The sequence below is a fragment of the Carcharhinus amblyrhynchos genome, chromosome 29 (assembly GCF_965287045.1).
Source record: "Carcharhinus amblyrhynchos chromosome 29, sCarAmb.v2.hapA, whole genome shotgun sequence".
NCBI classification, from domain to species: domain Eukaryota; kingdom Metazoa; phylum Chordata; class Chondrichthyes; order Carcharhiniformes; family Carcharhinidae; genus Carcharhinus; species Carcharhinus amblyrhynchos.
In genome coordinates this window covers 17,548,345-17,568,584 of record NC_137352.1, presented here as the reverse complement: position 1 = coordinate 17,568,584, position 20,240 = coordinate 17,548,345, and the positions used below count along the sequence as shown (strand labels likewise).

At 43.0% G+C, this 20,240-nt stretch overlaps 1 protein-coding gene and 1 pseudogene across 17 annotated transcripts in view; both read left to right on the top strand.

Moving 5' to 3' along the window:
- LOC145359853 (neural cell adhesion molecule 1-like) overlaps positions 1-20,240 on the top strand; it is a 515,972-nt gene that overhangs the window by 362,708 nt on the left and 133,024 nt on the right. For all 17 annotated transcript variants that reach the window (XM_080214669.1, XM_080214666.1, XM_080214670.1 and 14 more), the window contains one exon: positions 19,001-19,151. In XM_080214669.1, the coding sequence (XP_080070795.1) occupies positions 19,001-19,151 (151 nt within the window). The remainder of the gene's footprint in view (positions 1-19,000; positions 19,152-20,240) is intronic.
- LOC145359947 (small nuclear ribonucleoprotein F pseudogene) lies at positions 7,615-8,418 on the top strand (annotated as a pseudogene).

The window sequence follows — 20,240 nt, the reverse complement described above, 5'->3', positions numbered from 1 at the left end:
CAAACATATGCAACTCCAGCCCAGAAGGAGGCAGAGGTTCATCCTCACAGTTGCCTACACGGCCACTGACAAGTCTTCTGTGAGGTTTGTATTTGTTGCTGCAGCAGGTGCCAGATTCCCTATGTAATCAATGCAAAATCTCATTTTTCACAGCTATTTGCAGGCTATTTTTTAACCCAAATTCTTTTGTTACTAGTGGGCACATAAATGACAAGGTTAACTAACATTAAAAAATAGCCTGTGGGAGGGTGTCTAATACTGACTGGGGCTAGCTGATAGTTACTAGCCCAGTCAATACAAGATAATTAGTTAATTAGTTCAGCTGAGAGTGTGTTTTGATTATTGTTTTGAATTATTGACAATGAGGAACAATAATCCTTTCTGTCAATTATTTTCATATCTGCCACCAGTCTGGCACAGTATGTATTTGTTTATGAACTTGAGGACTTAGATTCTTGGAGCTCCAGTTATTTCATGCTTTTGACAGATCTCTGTCTACCCTTCTCGCGCTCATTGGTACTGAAACAACTAGAGTCAGTTGCATCTGTAAATGGCAAGCCCTTGTCATGACCCTCCATTCCTTATGTCCCTGTCTGGCAGAACAATGTACCACTTGGGAAGTATGATGTTCAATCTGATCTTTCATTGTGGCCCTTTGCAGTGGAGTGCTCATACCCTGAAGGTTGTGTGATTTTGTACAGCCCACTGGATTACAGTCATCAAAAGAGAATGAACCTTTCAATTGGAAACCCAGCAAAGTTGAAGTCTTTGCTAAGACTGATGGATGTGAAAGCTGACTTTATTGCAATTTGTGGTCATTACTAGTTCTTTTTATAGTGGCTAAAGAACTTGTGCCACGTTACCAATTTTGATGTAGGGCATGGGCCACATTCAAGGGCCAAGAGAGTCAATCGGGGAAAGCATGTAAGCCAACAGAAACAAAATTAGTTTGCTTTGTAGTTTAGTAAACATCGCAAATGCCTGAGATACATGAAAATTGTGAAGGTAGATAAAGAAAGCAAGGCTAGGTTACACTATGCCTTCTGCTCTTTAACTCTTCCTTTTCCACCATCCACTGAGGGATTAAGATTTTTTGACCTCGTGTCCTGCTTTATCCAGATAACAGCTTTTAAAGCCCCTTCAGAAACATCTAGCAGCTCTTTTTGCCAGGACTGCAGATTCTCAGCAAAAGCAAGTGACGTACTGAGAAATGTGGCAGCTGGGAAATCTTTCCAGTTGATAGTTATTTGTCATGCATTGTGTACCGAATCTTTTGATTTGTCAAGGCTATAGAACTCTGTGTTCTGTGCTTAATGAAATAAGATTTTTTGCTGCAGTATTGGAAGTTGTGTGGAATAATAATAGGTGTAAAAACCTACTGTATTTGGTGCGGGGCCCTCGGATATCAAATATTTAAGTGTGTACCTGTAATTCCTTCATTTTCAGGGTTGTCTATTGAGTGAGGAATATAAAATTGCCAAGTTGGATGATTTAGTTTGTGGAGGTATTCAATTAATAGCTTGACAAGAAATTGCTGGTTGAGATCCTTTTTATAATAGCTTATTACCTTGGGAAAATAATTGGTAATAACTCCAGAATGTTTGTCATATTGTCATATTTCTTTGTTCCCTTTTATCTCACTGGAAACCTGATGAGTCAATAGAATCCCGGAATCCCTATAGTGTAGAGGAGGCCATTCAGCCCATCAGGTCTGCACCAACTGCCCAACAGAGCATCCGACCCAGGCCCTCTATCCAGCCCTATCCCCACCCATACATTTCCCATAGTTAATCCATCAAAGCTATATATAGGAGCATTAAAAAGGCAATTTAGTATGGCCAATCCACCTAACCTGCACATGTTTGAAATGTGGGAGGACAGTAGAAGAAACCTACACGGATACAAGGAGAATGTGCAAACTTCACACAAACTGTCACCCGAGGCTGGAAGTGAAGCCAGGTCCTGGAGAGTGGAAAGGCAGCAATGCTAACCACTGTGCCGTCCATTCTCTATGCATTCTATGTACGTGGTCAGGTAGTTTGTTTTCTGGATGTAATGTGAAAGATATTGAATGGGATTTTCTGGTCTTACCCATCTTGGGACTGGAACTAACTGCCCGAGGTCAATGGACCTTTCAATTATCTGTCAAATTACCCATCCCACCCATGACAGTTCCCACGGCAAGCGGGGCTGGAAAAATTTACCCCATTGTACTTTTAATTACACTATACTTGCAAGACAAATACGTTGGTAGAATGCCAAAGAAACAGTTGGAGAAAATGGATAGAAATATTAACCAAATCGTGTTCAAGCTACCAAGGAAAGATTATTCTATCTGGTTGGATTGGCATATGTTCACCTGAGGCCCTGCTGGCTGGGGTAAATGCGTTTTTCAATAAATGATGGTGAATTATACTGTTAATGTATAAGATGGTAACTAAAATAACAGCCTGCCCATGCAAAAGGCTGTGTCCTGCGTGGGAGTTACAATCTTTGGTTTAGAGAAGTTTAGTGTTTGTGTAGTAGTGTAGTGGAGTGGATCATCTGTCAAGGCGACACGGTAGCACAGTGGTTAGCACTGCTGCTTCACAGCTCCAGGGTACTGGATTCGATTCCTGGCTCGGGTCACTGTCTGTGTGGAGTTTGCACATTCTCCTCGTGTCTGTGTGGGTTTCCTCTGGGTGCTCCAGCTTCCTCCCACAGTCCAAAGATGTGTGGGTTAGGTTGATTGGCCATGCTAAGAAATTGCCCCTTAGTATCCAGGGATATGTAGGTTAGAGGGATTAGTGGGTACAATATGTGCGGGTAGGGCCTGTTTGGTGCAGACTCAGTGGGCCGAGGGGCCTCTTTCTGCACTGTAGAGTTCTATGATTCTATGAACTTCAATGGAATAAAAAAATCAGTTGAGTTTATAAGGGGAGTGACATCCATTCTACCATGGTACAGTTCTCTAAGTGTTGTCCCCAGCAGAAAACTGGAGAGATTACTGGTGGATGGTTTGGTGCGATTTCGTTTGCAATTCAGACACATTTTGAATCTATTTTTAGAATGGGGACCTAAAGGCACCAGCAATGCCGGCTCTTCAGATCAGGGTGCCCTGATCTACAGATCTACACCACCCCCACTTTACTTGTCAGCTGAAACTACTTCTCTCCTTCCCAGCATGCTGGCATCAGCACCTCCCCAACACACACACACACACACACACACACACACACAAGTACCAGCACCCCCCACTATGGGCTCATCAAAGGATCACCCTCCAGGAAACCCCCAGTGCCCCCCCCCCCTTCCCTCCCTTCAGATTGGCAGTGCCAGGCTGACCATTTCCCCAACCACCCAGAGACTTCACTCATGCATCAGTGATATTGTGTATAACCGCCTGACATTGTGGATTTACCCCAGTCCAATGCCAGCATCTTCACATTGTGGATTTACACATGCCATTTAATCTTTTTCTGTGTACTTGCGAAGAGAAATTACAATAATCTCTTCTGTTTTTCTCTTTTAACACAGAATATCTTGAGACAATTTTTGAGTATATGCTGATTATCTGTGCTGAGTATTTCATGACACAGGATAAACTTGAAGGTCACTGGTACCCACGGGTGTCGCTGCTATTTGTGTAGAATCTAGCTGAGACTAAAATGATTAAATTCTTCCATTGATGGCTTTGAAGGATCTGAAATTAAGTCTGTTTGGATAATCTTGCATCAGTGCTGTGCAAAGTCCACAGCACAGAACTCGACATGAGAAACATTATGAAAAGTTTCATCTTTTATCCTGTTGTATAAAATCCAAATACTGATTGATAGATTTATTTGTAATTATGATGTTCTCAACTCAACATAAAACTATTCATAATGTGACCTTAATAAAACAAGTAAGATAGTTGGTGTGGGTTAAAGAAATTTTACCAGTCGAACAGTGCAAGGGGCCTATTAGACTGAGGGCAAGCACATTGTGGTCTAAGCTGTACAGTACTTGCTCTTGCAACTAAAGTGGGCATCTCTTGATGATGGATGATAAGTGTGTTAAATGGGGGGAAAAAGCTTATTTTTTTTATCATGGACTAATAAGTCAATCCCTAATATTTGCTTACCTCATACAGATTTAAAATTTTATTTAAGGAGCAACAACAAGGAGAAAAATATGTTCCCTCAAATATTTTATGGTTGCAGTCATTATTTAGTAAATTGCTTTTATTTACAATGTGCATGAAGGCCACATTTTTTTTCAAAATTAAAAGGCCTAATTATCTGTTTTAGTATTAAAAGCATCCAAATTACTCAAAACGCCATTTCCATGGCAACGTTTAGGTTTATGTTCTTAGAGTCATAGAGGTTTTGTAGCATGGAAACAGGCCCTTCGGCCCAACTTGTTCACGCCACCCAGTTTTTTTAACCCCTAAGCTAGTCCCAATTGCCCATGTTTGCCCCATATTCCCCTCTACCCATCTTACCCATGTAACTATCTAAATGCATTTTAAAAGACAAAATTGTGCCCATCTCTACTACTATCTCTGGTAGCTTGTTCCAGACACTCACCACCCTCTGTGTGAAAAGATTGCTGTTGTGATCCTTTTGTATCTCTTTTGTATCTCTCCCCTCTCACCTTAAACCAATGCCCTCTAGTTTTAGACTCCCCTACCTTTAGGAAAATATATTGACTATCTAGCTGATATATGCCCCTCATTATTTTATAGACCGCTATAAGATTACTCCTAAGCCTCCTACATCCTTGGGGAAAAAAGTCCCAGTCAATCCAGCCTCTCCTTACAACTCAAACCATCAAGTCCCAGTAACATCCTAGTAAATCTTTCCTTCATGAACGAAAATGCAAAATTAAAATACCATTGTTTTTCTTTGCAGCAGTTGACTACTAATGCTTACTCAATGAAATTAAAATCAAATAGAAACAATTAAGATGCAATGGAAATTAAATCCAGCTAAACTTGTTCAACAATAATAGCTTGTGCTAAAAGGAATTGAGTGGAATGAAAATCATTCTTCGACAATTTTCTGGAAGACTGAAATCGTTCATTGTCACTTTACTTGAAGAATGTGCAGGGCCAGTCCAAAAAATGTATTGGGCAGCATTATACAGTTTCGTGGTGGGTCGGAGCATTAAGGGGGGCAAAAAAATCAGAATACCACCAGTGGAAATCTCGGTAATTTTCCCCCTTACTATAATCCTGGCATGGTAGCACAGTGGTTAGCTCTGCTTCCTTACAGCACCTGGGACCCAGGTCTGATTCCCAGCTTGGATCACTGTCCATGCGGATGTCTGTACTTTCTCCCCTTGCCTGTGTGGGCTTCCTCCAGGAGCTCCGGCTTCCTCCCACATTTCAAAAGACGTGCTGTTAGGTGCATTGGCCATGATGAATTCTCCCTCAGTGTACCCGAACAGGTGCCAGAGTGTGGCAACTGGAGGATTTTCACAGTAACTTCATTGCAATGTTAGTGTCAGTGTATTTGTGACACTAATAAGCTTAAAAAAGTAAACTCCTGCTGTGGCCCAGAGAGATTAAAGGCAGCCCTGGGGCTGTATGGGCCATGCATAGCTTGCAGGTCATAGTCTCACTCCAGGGAAGGAGCAAGGGCTGTGTGCTCAGTTGGGATAAGGCACAACTTGGTATGCAGGCATGGTTATTGTCTTAATGAGTGGTGACTGGATTGCCCAGCTCAGTTTTGGTCAGTAGATGGCATGGTCATGGTTAAGGTAGGCATCTGATCCCTGTGAATGGGAAAAACATAAGGGGTGGTGGGTATTGGATGCTCTCCTGGGGGCAAGGACTTCACCCTTGTATGTGAATGTGCGCACTGCCTCGAGATGGGAGGGCTCAGGTCCACATGGGGCATGGGGATATCAATGATGGGTACAGGGGGAGTGCTGCAATTTCCATCGCAATTACAGTGGGATCCAGGGATACTGGGGGAGGCTGGAGAATAATTGGAGGGTGATCTACTAGAACATCATGTTGTTCAAGGAAGGTTGAAGGGACCCAAACACTGACAGGGGAAGGGTTGAAACTAGTCTCAAATTAAAAATGCAGCACCCCATCTTGAAAGTCCAAAGTTGGTGCACAGTTTGAAATTGGAAAAGAATCTCACAGGAGGAGCCAAAGACTGCACGAAGGAGCCATGCAAGAGGGCATCCTCAAACTGCCCAGTCACAACATTGAAATAGAGTCACAGTTGAGAGCAAAGAGGAAAACTTCCTTGAGAAGGTGCAGCTGGTGCATTTTAACACAAGACTGCAGGAGTCATTGGTCTCACAATACACTTGCTCCATTTGAGTAGTAACAGAGGGGTGTGTGAGAATGGAAAATGCAGATATTTATTAAGGAAGCACAGTTGCTGCATATGTGCAAGATTATCAGTAAAAGCCTCTCATGTGCTTTCTCCAGTTGGCATGGATGATGGGCCAAAACATCATTATTGTTGCTGAAGTGCAAGTTGAGCTTGATCAGCAAAGTGTATCAGAGATTTACAGGAGTGTCTTTGGTAAGGTTAATGAATGCATCATTCTTCCAACCTCTGAGATAAAGATGACAGATAAGAGGGTTGGCATCTTGATCCCCTAAGTCAGCTACAACTCTGCACCAGTGTAAAGCACAGATGCAGCGCTTGTTAATGGGAGGGCTAATATATCTGCCCAGTATTTATTAATCTGTTGCATCCATAGAGAGAGGGTGGATTGAATATTGGAGTTTGCGTTCAATGCTGCCTTGTTGATAGCAGTGATTCAATTTGAGGAGAAGGGGCTGGTGCCACCTAATGCACCTAAAGATCAGAGGTCTACTGAAGAAGATTTTCTGGAGATTAGTGAAAGACAATGCCATGCTTGATGGATCATATCTGCCACGTTCTCTGGGAGGATCTAATGCCCTGCGGAGTTGAGGGGACATCCCTGCCAGTGATCCTGAAGGTCACTGCTGTGCTTAGTCTTTTTGCCTGCGGATTGTTCCCAGAATCCACAAGGGACTTGTGTGGCATCTCACAGTCCTCAGCGCATAAATGTATCAAGGAGGTGATGAATTCCCTCGTTAGTAAGACTCATCATTATGTGAATATCACATTTGAAGAAAGTAGTCAGGTTGCTAGATTTTTGGCATTTGCAGCCAACTCAGGATTTCCTGAAGTACAGGGTGGGCATGGATTAGATGCTGTTTCAGAGAGTAGGTGCAGACTCAGTGGGCCAAATGGCCTCCTGTTACACTGTAAGGATTCTATAGTGCCATTGAAGAAGCTCCATGTGAAGGTGTGCCCATGCTACACTGATAGCCACAAGATTCTAGGAGAAGTAAGGTACAGGCAGTGAGACACAGCAACATTCCCTCTGTCCCTTTGGGCTGTGTTAATGCACTGAGGCTTTTAAAAGATTGACAGCAAGTTTGCAATTTGCATCTTCAACCTTCATGGTTCACTAGGTTCTAATCTTTGGAAAGGTCAGTAGTGAACACTATGGGCCCAATTTTAACATTTTCATTCTATGTGCCGATTCTGGGCATACTCCAGATGCGACTTAGAAATCCACCTTCAGGCGCCCCCATACACTCTCCGCCATCTCCAGTCCGATTCACGCTGTGGGCGGGGCTTAACATTTGCCGGAATGGTCGGAGCTCTGAACTACGCATGTACAGTTAGAAAAAAATTGGAAAAAGCGTGCCCATTTCAGATCACTCCTGAACCGTAGAAAGTGGAGAAAGCAGCCTAGGAGTGAAAAGTGGGAGTGAGGGCCTATCTCAGGGGCGGGGGGGAGGGGTGGTGTGGAGGCAGGTAAGATGTATCTCGAGGGGGTGGCAGATGGATTTCTGGTGGGAGGGGGCAGATGGATCACTGGTGGGGGGTGGGTCCGTTGCCACTCTGCGGGCAATCGGTGGGGGGGTGGAGGGCAGAGATGGCAATTGGTCTGGGTAGTGGGGGGGTGGATAAGGGGGACACACACATTACTGGCCCCCTTATCCACTCCCCCACTACACAGATCGATCACCACCCATGCCCTCCTCCTCATTCCCCCTTCCCTCTAGAATAACATCTGACCCGCCTCCTCCCCACTCACCACCAGACAATGATCAGCTCTCCCCCCAGCATGATGAGGGAGGGAGTGAGATTGCGGAGCCAGGCCCCGAGCGCTCTGTGTATCTTTCCCCTGCGGGAGTTTACCTTTGAATCCAAAACCTTTCCTCAATGGCTTAACTGGCAAACTGGTGATGGTGAAGTTAAAATGGGGAATGGAATATAAGGGCTACTGGTACCAGTTGATGGACATATGAACATGCAGCTGGCGAACACAGAAAAATATATTGATGGTGCTTTGGCGGGTCACTTTGGTGAAGTTCTAATAAGGTGTAACAATGTCCTGTGCATCAGAGGAGTTGAGGAAGAGGAAGAAGATGGAGAAGTGAGAGAGTAACATTCTTTTATATTGAAGAACAACAATGTGTAGAATTTTTGAGTACATTTGAACTATCCAGCCTTTTGAATACACTATATTTGGATTTGCACTGACTAGGTCAGGTGTTTGTACTGTGCTGCAAAGTGTAGATGACAAACTATAATTTAGTTGTAGACGCCAGCTCTAGTTTGTCTCTGAATATGTTCAAATGTAAATTCAGGTGCAAGCTGAACTAATAAAACTTGTTTTCAATCTGAAAAATAGACAGCGATCAGCCCTTCCCCCCACCACCAGACAATGATCAGCCCCCCCTCCCCCAACCACCAGGCAACGATCAGCCCTCCCCCCCGCCCCCGCCAGAGATACATCTGACCCACCTCCTCCTCCTCCTCCCCCCAACCAGACAATGATCTGACCTCACTCCCTTCCTCCACCCCCCCCCCAACTAGAGAATGATCTGACCCGCCTCCACTCCCCCCCCCCCACTGATCTGAGTCAGAGAACAGTTGCAAACACTGAACGCGCTCTTCAGAGGCTGGAGCACCTGACTCAGATTTTTATTCAGCAGGTCCCTAAAAGCGCGGTTCCAGTTCGGCGAACGCAGTGGTAAAGGGGGAAATGCTGAAAGAGTTGGGCGGGCAGTTCATTAATTCAATTTAAATTCATGCAAATGCATTAAAATCGTCATTGCGCCTGATTTGGGTGCAGAACGGATCCCGGCCATTCGCAGGTCACGGTCAAGTGGCAATCTGCGTGGACTCGGGTGCAGATCGCGATAAAGGCCTCACATCCGACTTTACCACGATTTTGCCCCCGAAAGCGGGTGCAAATTGTTGGTAAAATTGGACCCTATATGTGCATTCTGGGAAGTCAAAGTTGAAGGTCAGCACAATAGCACAAACACAAGGTCAAAGGGCTTGATACAGTTGCCATTACTTTAATGAGACACTTTTAGCAGATACTGAGATGCTTGCCTAGCTGGAAATACATTATGGCTGCAAGCCTTGTGCTTTGGCATTACCAATAAAGACAGCCATTTCATTTTGAGAAACATTAATAGCTACCCCTCCAAGACTGTTGAACATGCCTAACTCTATGTTTTTTGAAGAGTGGAGGTTACTAACACCGTTTGCAAATACTTCAGTAAAGAATTTGACACACATTTCCCTGACATAACAAGCAGGTTGGGTAACTATCAATATTCAGCCTCACATCACACGGATGTGAGGCTCTTGAAGGGAGGTGAATACTGAGTGGCAGCAGGACTCAACTTCGCAATAAGAGGACATGTAGATGCATATGCACGGCGCAATGCTTTTGAATGACGAGCGCATTCTCACGAGCAGTGGATATGAGCAAAAAGAATAGAAGAGAATGGATCCCCCCTCAATGTCTTTTTAAGGTCATTGACAGGAGTGCACTTGCTGAAATCTCAATCCTGTTGCCCTCTTTGAGAGCCAAGAGCAGTTCACTTTCTGCAATGTTTTAAGTGACAATGAATATTGCTTAATTACCAATATTTAGCTTCAGTGCCTGGGTGTGTGCCAGTTTGAAGCTTCACAAGAAAGAGCTTTCATTTGTTAAAATTTAATGAGACAGCCTAGATGTGATGTTATCTGGTGTAATAGCTTTGAACACTGTCTGGAGCTGTGCCAATTTGTGGTTTATTAATTTGTCAGTGATGCATTCATGTGCAGCCAGCATTCACTTGATAAGGCTCCTCCACATTTAACTGTGGATGTGATGATGACACATCCCCAAGACAATCCAAGACCAAAACTTTATTGAGTTAGAGAACACATTTCAATTCAAGATCGCTTTGTTATTGCCACACTTTCAAAAGGTCTCAGTGACTGATAGTGACTCTATTATCAGAGAGATTTCCAACATGTCGCTGATTTTGGCAGGCCAATGTGCAACAGCCTTTATTTTGAAACTTAGTCACCCCTTCCTTAAAACACATGGGGAGGGGGGGGAATTATCCAGTCCCGCCCACCACGAGAATTGCAGCGGGGGTGGGGAGTGCTGAAATTATCCTGTCCTGCCCACCACGAGAATTGGGGGGTAGAAATCATTCTGTCCAACCCACCTCAAGAATTGTAGCAGGGAGGGGGAAGGCTGGAAGGCTATTGTACAAAGGTTCGTTGATCTTGGGTGGGATTTTCCGGTTCTGGGACAAGTGTGGCCAGAAAATCCCACCCATTGTTTCCCTCATTAATGAGCACTAAAGTAGCACTTCCTTAAGTAATGAGCACTAAATTAGCACTTCTGTACAAACATATTTTGATCAGCATCACAGAGCAAACTAGCAAAAAATATAATAACCAACTGGTTAAATGTCTGTGTTGTAAGGTGTACCTTGTTTATGTGCACAATGATAAAATTCCTTCAGAATTTTTGTTTCCAAAAATGACGCTAACATTTAAACTAAAAAGTCAAAATTCTTGATTTCTCTCGTTATTGATTCGTGGTACCAGTATTGTGGCAACCCCAGGACAAATGGGAGAAGCCAAATGAAGGTGAAGGTACATGTGGAGGGTAACTGGAAGTTGAGGGCAGCGTAATTTCAAAGTGTAAAAGCTATCTGTATGAGATGTTCCATTCAATCCAGCAAGGCAATCTGAGAGCAGAAAACAAAATCATCAGTCTACGTGGGTGTCCCAGACAGATTTTTAATTAACCTTCTCACTCTTCATGTCACTGCGCAATCACCTATCGCAGGGGGAGCAGCAAAACACTGTTGTGTAGTTCAGTTGCAGTCACTTCAATTTACTAGCTTTCATATTAGGTTACTGCTGGAAATAAAAGCACTACAAACTCCCCTGATTCAATTCACATTCTTGCCATGCTCTCGGGTTCAGATACCGAGTAGTGTGTGTGTGTGTGTGTGTGTGTGTGTGTGTGTGTGTGTGTGTGTGTGTGTGTGTGTGTGTGTGTGTGTGTGTGGACTGCTGCATGATCAAAGAAACCTAATTGTTTGCAAAATGGCCAGGAATTGATGTGAATGTTGCTGTTAAGATTACTTCATGACAAACGTTAGCAAAATGCAAACAACCACGGCCACGGTCAACATTCGAAATATTGCTGTCAGAGTAGATATCAGGCACTTTTTCCTGTGGCTTCAAGCAGCTGCCCTTCCAGAATGCATATATCTGGGGATAACATTGCCAGTTTGGTCTTGGTCTCACTGAGTGTTAGTGGATGCTGCTGGGTGGTGTTTGTACCTTCTAGAGTATAACATTTAGCTTCCCTTTATTTCCCTTTATTTCTCTCTCTTTTTTGGTCAATAATTACGACTGACCCAGAAGCATTTGTTCCTCTTTTCTCAATGATTCATTATTTTACATAGTACTTGTTCATCACTTTAATCTTAATGAATCAAAACAATGGTTCTTTGAGTAAATGACTTTTTTTAAAGACAAAAAGGCAATGATGATGAAAAGTGAATGAATGATAATTGATGCTCCGTAGCACAATGGACATCTAAAGTTGAAGATTTAATATTAAAATGAAATGTAACATGCACGGTATGACATCTGCCACACATAGAGACATCGTTATCAGACAATACAGATGTAAAGTGTCATGCAAACATTTCATACACTTATACATTTTGTACAGCGCAAGGTATAGGTAAATAAAAATGGTGAGTTGTCATATTCCTTTCACCTGTTGTTGATGCGGAGGAGGTGACGTTGTGTGATCCATTAAGTGCAGAGCAGCTCAAACAGTGCTACATGGCAGGCCAACGTGCAGGGCCTTAAATGTTTCTGCTCTATTGAATCCTTGGTTGTCACTTCACAGTTTGTTTCCCTTTTCCTTCTGTAAACTGCTACCCCTCCTGTGAAAGAAACAGCACTTAGCACAGAGGCACCTTTTGTCTCCCTGTTCAGTCATTGTGTCCAATGTCATGTTTATCTCTAGAGTTTATCTCAAGCTTGTTTTGCAGCCCTGTGTGATTCATGGGCACAGCATAAATTTTATCAGTTTCACTGAAAATTTACTACCTCGGATTTTTAACTAACTGTTAATATAGCCTTCTATGAAATTTGATGGTCAAAGTGCAATATATGGTCAGTGCCTCACTTGTGTGGTCTCCAAAATTTGCCTCCCTTTTATCTGTCTTAGAAACAGAGAAATGAGGTGGGAGTAGACCATTCGGCCTTTGAACCTGCTCTGCCCGTTCATCTTGATTATGGCTGATCATCAAATTCAAAAATATCCTGATCCCTCCATATCTCTTGATCCCCTTAGCCCCAAGAGCTATATCTAATTTCTTCTTGAAATCAGACAACATTTTGGCCTCAACTACATTCTGTGGTAGTAAGTTCCACATACTCACCACCCTCCGAGTGAAGAAATTTCTCCCCGTCTCAGTTCTACAAGGTACCTGGCGGTGGGAGTAAAATGTAACAGATAACTCGAGTTTTGAAACTCTTGAAGTGAGCACCAATATGTAATGTGAAACCACTCAAAAAAGTGATGATAATCTGTGCAGCTCCAGTTCGCCCATTTTCTTAATTGATCATCAGAAACACTCCCTCTTCTTCCCTATCACTAAAAGTAGCCTCATTGAGAATTTAAAATAAGCCAAGCAATTTTTTTCTTCCCTTCCTTTCCTCATTAAATTCTCTCTTCTCATCCTCTCCATCTCACTCTTCTCCAAGTGGACAATCTTTCCTTGTTCCTCTTTCCAGCCCTCCCTCCCTGCAATTGTTCCTTGCCACTTCTCCCTCTTTCTTTAAACTGCTCAAAGGGCTGGAACCTCTGCACCAGGATTTAAACAGAGACAGGCAATGAACAAAATGGTGGTAATGCCATGTGTAACAATGTCCCAACTCTGAGGGCAGGAGATTGGGGAGAGTGAGAGAGGAGGGGGGGACAGAAATGTAAAATCTTCCAAGTTGTTAATGGAGCAATTTGGACAATTAAGCAGCTCGTTGGAGTTCACTTTCTAAGGTCATGCCAATTTTTATAAGGATGAGTGGCCATTGGGAAACATCTAAAAGGTGACCAATCCCCAGCCTGTTGAGAACATGATTGGTGTTACAGTGCAACATGCTGTGGTGGTCAGCTGACTTAGTAGACTCTGTTACATCGTAACCAAAGGCAACATGCTCTGGTGGTCAGCTGACCCGGTAGAATCTGTTACATTGTAACCAAAGGCAACGTGCTCTGATGGTCAGCTGACCCGATAGAAATACCAGGAGCAGATGAGGAACATTTTTGCGGCCTAGGGTGTGGCCCAAGTGGTTGTGTAAAGAAGGATCTTTATTAAACCTTTACTTTGGATTTATTTTACTAAGTTGGTTTTTTGTTTATTATTGCTTGCTACTAGAGGATTCTTACTACTGGATGAAGAGTTGGCAGCGTGAAAAAATGTTTATTTCATGGGAAAAGTGGGATTTTGGAAGAAAATCTATTGCACAGCAATGAAATTTTAATAACTAACATTCTCCCTACCATATCCCAGGTTCCGCCTCTGCCTCTTGTCCTGGCCAATTTGATGATTCTTATGGTTTCAATTTTTTTTCTCTTCAATCTTGCACAAATGGCAGCCATAGCAATGGCTGTTGAGATGGACTAGAACATGGCCTACTTCTCTGGTGAACAGGGCTTGGTTCAGATTAGAATATGGGCAAAAAGTATTGGATGTGCTCAAATTTATGAGAGGCTGGAAGGAAACCCAGGAGAGCATTGAAGTAGCTCAATCCAGGAGCAACAGAAGGATGAATGAAGGTTTCTGCACCAGGTGAGCTGAGGCGGGGGCAGGAATGGGTAACGTTGGTGCTCTGTTGTCCTTATGAAAAGGATATGTGGTTGTAAGTTTAGCTTGGGATCAAATGGAATGTTCAGGTTGGGCACGGCCCATTTCGACCTGAGACAGGTGGAATCTTCAGCGAGAAAATAAAGCGCCTGATGCACACTTGTGAGTAGATGTACTACGCATCAGTATTTTAATGTAGCAAGCGTCTACCACCATTCCGTGATGAAAGAAGTAAAGCCATCGCCACAATCAAGAAATGTTTGCTGTATTCTTGCCGAACCATCTTAACCAACTAATGCAGAAAAAGCTGAGAGGCCATACATCTTGCGAGTAGGAGTGTAATAACAGTCTCTACTCATTTCTAATTTACTAATCAGAAGTGCAATTAGTCACACCTGGATTGCTAATTCACCCGATATAACTCAGCATTGTCTGATTCTGATTACAATTCTTTTTAAGAAATAATTTTGATTAGCACTTAAGATCCTGTTGACCTTCTCATTGTGACAGTCTTAACCTGGGTCTTCTGATTTTGTGTGTAGGAATGCAATTCCTTTCTATTTCCCTTAAAATAGTATCAAACAAAACTGCGATTCTCTCCTGATATGTTTTCTAGAGGTGATTCGCCTCATTTTCCTTAGAGTCTGAAAATGTTGCAACGTATTTGAGCTAGATTATTTAACCTGATTTTGGCAAGATACAGCTCTTTAGTCTGGAAGCTGGGTCTGAAAACATGTTCACACATCAATGTTTGGTGCCTAGCAAAATTTGTGAGAGAGAAACAGAATGACAGATTATCACTGACAGCAGAAAGTCCAAACAAGTTCACTCAGTCTGCAGAATTTTAACATATAGCATGACCACTTCTACTAATAGTTTCAATACTGCATCCATAAACTTCATTCATACTGCACAGTCCCTTAGCCACTTGGTTTCACGTGTTTATCTTCCCCTATTGACATCAACAAGATTTTATGTTCTTATGTTCATTATTTAACATAACTATACCAAGATGATAATAAGTGCATCATTAAAACAAATGTGCAGTAATTAAGTTCCTGCAGGTTTGAAAAACTGTGGGCAGGATTTTCCAGTCTCGCTTGTCCTGAATCTGGAAAATCCTGCCTGAGGATTTTCCTGATGTGGAGATGCCGGAATTGGACAGGGGTAAACACAGTAAGAAGTCTCACAACACCAGGTTCAAGTCCAACAGGTTTATTTGGTAGCAAAAGCCACTAGCTTTTGGAGCACTGCTCCTTCGTCAGGTAAGTGGGAGTTCTATTCAGAAACAGGGCATATAAAGACACATTGTGTTGTTGTGTGTCATGAATGCGACCCTAGAGAACACTTACCCGAAAATCAGAATGTCCATGACCACTGAAGTGTTCCCCAACAGGAAGAGTTACTCTTGCCTGGTAAGTGTCGAGCGGTGTTCGTTCATCTGTTGTCACAGCATCTGCATGGTTTCCCCAATGTACAATGCCTCGGGACATAGCGACCTCCTCAGAAGATAAACATGGGACACAGCAGACAGAGCACCCTTCGTCGTCCAGTACTTCCCCGGAGCGGAGAAACTACGACACCTTCTCCGGAGCCTTCAACATGTCATTGATAAAGACAAACACCTCACCAAGGCCATCCCCATACCCCCACTTCTTGCCTTCAAACAACCGCACAAACTCAAACAGACCATTGTCCGCAGCAAATTACCCAGCCTTCAAGAGAACAGTGACCACACAACCCTGTCACAGCAACCTCTGCAAGATATGCCGGATCACCGACATGGATGCCATCATCTCACGTGAAAACACCATCCACCAGGTACCTGGTACATGCTCTTGCAACTCGGCCAATGTCGTCTACCTGATATGCTGCAGAAAACGATGTTCCGAGGCATGGTACATTGGGGAGCCCATGATGAAGCTATGACAACAGATGAATGAACACCACTTGACAATCACCAGGCAAGAGTGTTCTCTTCCTGTTGGGGAACACTTCAGCAGTCACGGGCGTTTGGCCTCTGATCCTCAGGTAAGCATTCTCCAAGGCAGCCTTCATGACACATGACAACGCGGAGCCGCTGAGCAGAGACTGATAGCCAAGTTCCACACACCTGAGGAAGGCTTCAGCTGGGATCTTGGGTTCATGCCACACTATCTGTAACCCCCACAACTTGCCTGGGCTTGCAAAATCTCACTAACTGTCCTGTCTGGAGACAATACACATCTCTTTAACCTGTGCTTAATGCTCTCTCCACTCAAATTGTTTGTACCTTAAAGACTTGATTACCTGTAAAGACTTGCATTCCAACTATTATTTTGTAAATTGAGTTTGTCTCTTTGTATGCCCTGTTTGTAAACAGAACTCCCATTTACCTGACGAAGGTGCAGCACTCCGAAAGCTAGTGGTTTTTGCTACTAAATAAACCTGTTGGACTTTAACCTGGTGTTGTGTGACTTCTTACAGTGAGGATTTTCCAACAGATCTTTCCATGGTCCACCCCTCTTCCACTCTGATTTCCATGGCAGGCAGGACAGCAAAATTCTGGCCAGTATGTAATATTATCTGGCCCATTCTCAAGAAACTATTTTGAATCTGTGTGGTTAATACGTTTCCCGTAAAATCTTTTTAATGGTGACTGAAAATAGATTTGAAGGTTTCTGAAACATCTGGGGAATTCCTGGGAATGCTATTGGTATTTCAGAGCCTTTATGTTACTATTTTCCTCCTCCTTACACCCTCATTTTCTGATTGTGCAGACCACATGTGGTTGAATGGGAAAGACTTAGTCCTCAGCTTTTGTCATTGCTGGTATATCACATTGCACGGACAAACTGAGTTACTTGTTACGTTTTTTTTAACAAGTACGTTTGCTTAACATAACAGTGCATTAACAAATTAGATGCAGTCTGGTAAAGGACACTTAGTGGCCCAACTGAAGTATTTAAGATTGTGAATTTAGTTTCTATCAGGATGTACGTTTTCTTTTCCGAATCACTTCAAAGCAAGCTCAAAAATTAACTTTTCAACCTTCATTGAGAGATGTTTTGATAGGAATATTAATTTTGCCTCAGAGTCCAAGATGCATTAATTGAGACAGTAAAGGTTGCCTGAGGGATGGATGTACAGATATAATTCACAGATAATTATGGAGTTGGGGGTTGGGGGGGCTGGTGTGGGGGAAGAGGAAGGAGAGAGAGAGAAAGGTTTATGGAGGTTGTTGTTACAAAATTAGCTTGGAGGCTCACACCTGGGATTGTGAATCAGGTGAACAGTGCAGAATCTGAGCCATATGTTCAGTTTTATAAAATAACTACAATTGGCGCAATCTGTACAGTGCTGAAGGAAGATCTTGGCACATTGAGTCTGCACCGACTCTCCAACAGAGCATCTTACCCAGACCCCCCACTCTACCCCGTAATCCTGACCATTTACTCCACTAATCTCCCTGCCCTACAAATCTTGGGACATTAAGGGACAGTTTTGCATGGCTGATCCACCTAACCTGCACATCCTTGGACTGTGGGAGCATGCAAAGGAAACCCACAGTGACACAAAGAGAACATGCAAATTCCACACAGACAGTGACTTGAGGCCAGAATTGAACCCAGATCCATGACGCTGTGAGGCAGCAGTGCTAACCACTGTGCCACCTCCGTGTGAATGAGGTATTGGCCTGGAATTTTAAACGAATAGGATTGAAGGCGGGTAAGAGACATTCTGGTGCAGCAACCTCCATGCTGGTTCACTGCCACAATCCTGATCTCTAGCCGTTTTCGATGAGGGTGGCTTGGGGTCGGCTCAGCTGCTTGTATCCTTCTAGCCAGCGGTCAACTGAAGCCAATTACTGTTAATTGCTAGCAGGTAGGCTCAGAATGGGAAGCAGGGAGAGTAGGGAGTGGGTTGGGGCAATATAAAGCACACCATGTGAATTGACACCCAGAGCTAATCTCGACATCTGGCTCCTGATCCTGATTGATCCACTCCATAGAGTTCCAAATATAATAAAGGCAAAGTATGTGAAAAGAAAGGTAACGTCTTAACATTGTAAAGACATGCAGAAGACAGGAACCAATTTGAAAGACTCATACAAAAGGAGGACGTGTGAGAAATTCAGGCTGTAGGTGCCTGCGTTGTGCAATTTAGACTCGGCAAGCTGCAATTACAGTAGTCGGCTGGAAACTTCAATCTTTCTTAGATGCTGTTGAGAGAATTAGAATATTGACAGGACATTATTGATTAAAATTTCATAGTAATGTGCCTTTGCTATCAGAAAATGACAAATCCTTAACATCCACAACAGCATAAGAAACCCTTTCATATTTTCAAATATTTAGAAATGGAGTAAAATGAAGTGGAATTTTATGCCAAATGTTTTTGGGAAAATGTGCTTACTTTTATCAAGAGAAAGGAACTTAAACATTCCATTGTTCAATATAATTTTATCATACTGAAAGCAAAAACTCTATAGAACATTTTTATTGTATGATGTGGAGATGATGGCGTTGGATTGGGTTGGGCACAGCAGGAAGTCTCTCAACACCAGGTTAAAATTCAATAGGTTTGTTTGGAATCACGAGCTTTTGGAGCATCACTTCTTCATCACTCACTCAATGAAGGAGCAGTAGTCCAAAAGTTCATGATTCCAAATAAATTTGCTGGGCTCTAACCTGGTGTTGTGAGACTTCTTGCTGATCTTTATTTTAGAGGAATCTAAAAGACAAAATGAGGGCTTCTTGTATGCATCAGCTTCTGTTCCTGACTTATACTATGTAATGACTGTTTCAAAGAAAGGATTTCTCCAGCTTAATACCACATTTTCTTATCTGGCAGACTATGGACGGACGAATTGAGGTTCACAGCAATGCAAGAGTTTCTTCCCTGACTCTGAAGGACATTCAGCACACAGATTCTGGTGAATACATCTGCCAAGCTAAGAATTCAATTGGCCAGGACTCGGAGTCTATGTACCTGGAAGTTCAGTGTAAGTTGGAATTTAATGCACTTTGAATTTCACTTTGCTCGTCTTTGATTCCAGTAGTTATCCAGGAGTTCAATTAGCACTGAACAAGAGAGTGACACTAAACCAATTCCCATACAACACAAGAGCAATTCAATGTGTTATTACTCATTCTTTTTTTTTACCTTTCACAAGTACACAATGGCTTATAAAAGCTGTTTTTTGTTATTGATTTACTGGTCAAAAATCCATTCCCAATTTCTTTTCCAATTCATGCACACTCGCTGAAGCAGTTTGTTTGTGCTAGAGATCAAATCAATTCTACAAAAGAGATATGCTGTGGATGTTGGAAATTTGATTTAAAAAAAACAGAAAATGTTGGAAATGCACAACACATCTGGAAGCATCTGTGAAGAGAGAAACAGAGTTAACATTTCATTACAGAAAGAGGCCCTTCAGCCTATTGTGCCTGTGCTGGCCATCAAACAATTTATCTGTTTTAATCCCATTTTCCAGCACTTGGTCCATAGCCTTGTATGCTCTCTGACCTTTCATGAGCACTGGCCCAGATAGATTCCATGTGGCTTCTGTAAATGCCACTCTTAATTGTGAACATTTGATGGTGGTTGTGAGCAGTCTGAGCGATTACCCTTCAGCAAAGTGGCTCAGATTTGACTCTGATTATCTCCTGAGACAGACAACCAATCCCACTACCATTGCATCTGGCTCTTATGGACCCTTCTTCTCCTGACTGTGCAAGACCCCACAACAGCGCCTGGTCTATACCTAGGGAGCTCCCCGATGGTGGAACTCTGGGGCCTTCTCCATGGTGCAGGAGCTGCTGGCTTCTGATTGGCGGACAGGTCTTCGTGTGCGTTACCTCATTTTCTGGGGTTGCTTGTTCGCTTAACTGCCTGATGGGCAGAAGGTGTGATGGACCTTCCCCACCAGAGACTGCACTGGTATATTGTTGTTTTTCACACAGCGCAGAATACACCCATTGAGAATGGTAGATTCCACCCTCACTCATCAGGCAGGTCAGCCACGCAACAACTTCAGTTTTGTCTACTTTCTCAGGGAGCAGTTTCCCTGGCCTCCAAAGGAATGTTTTAT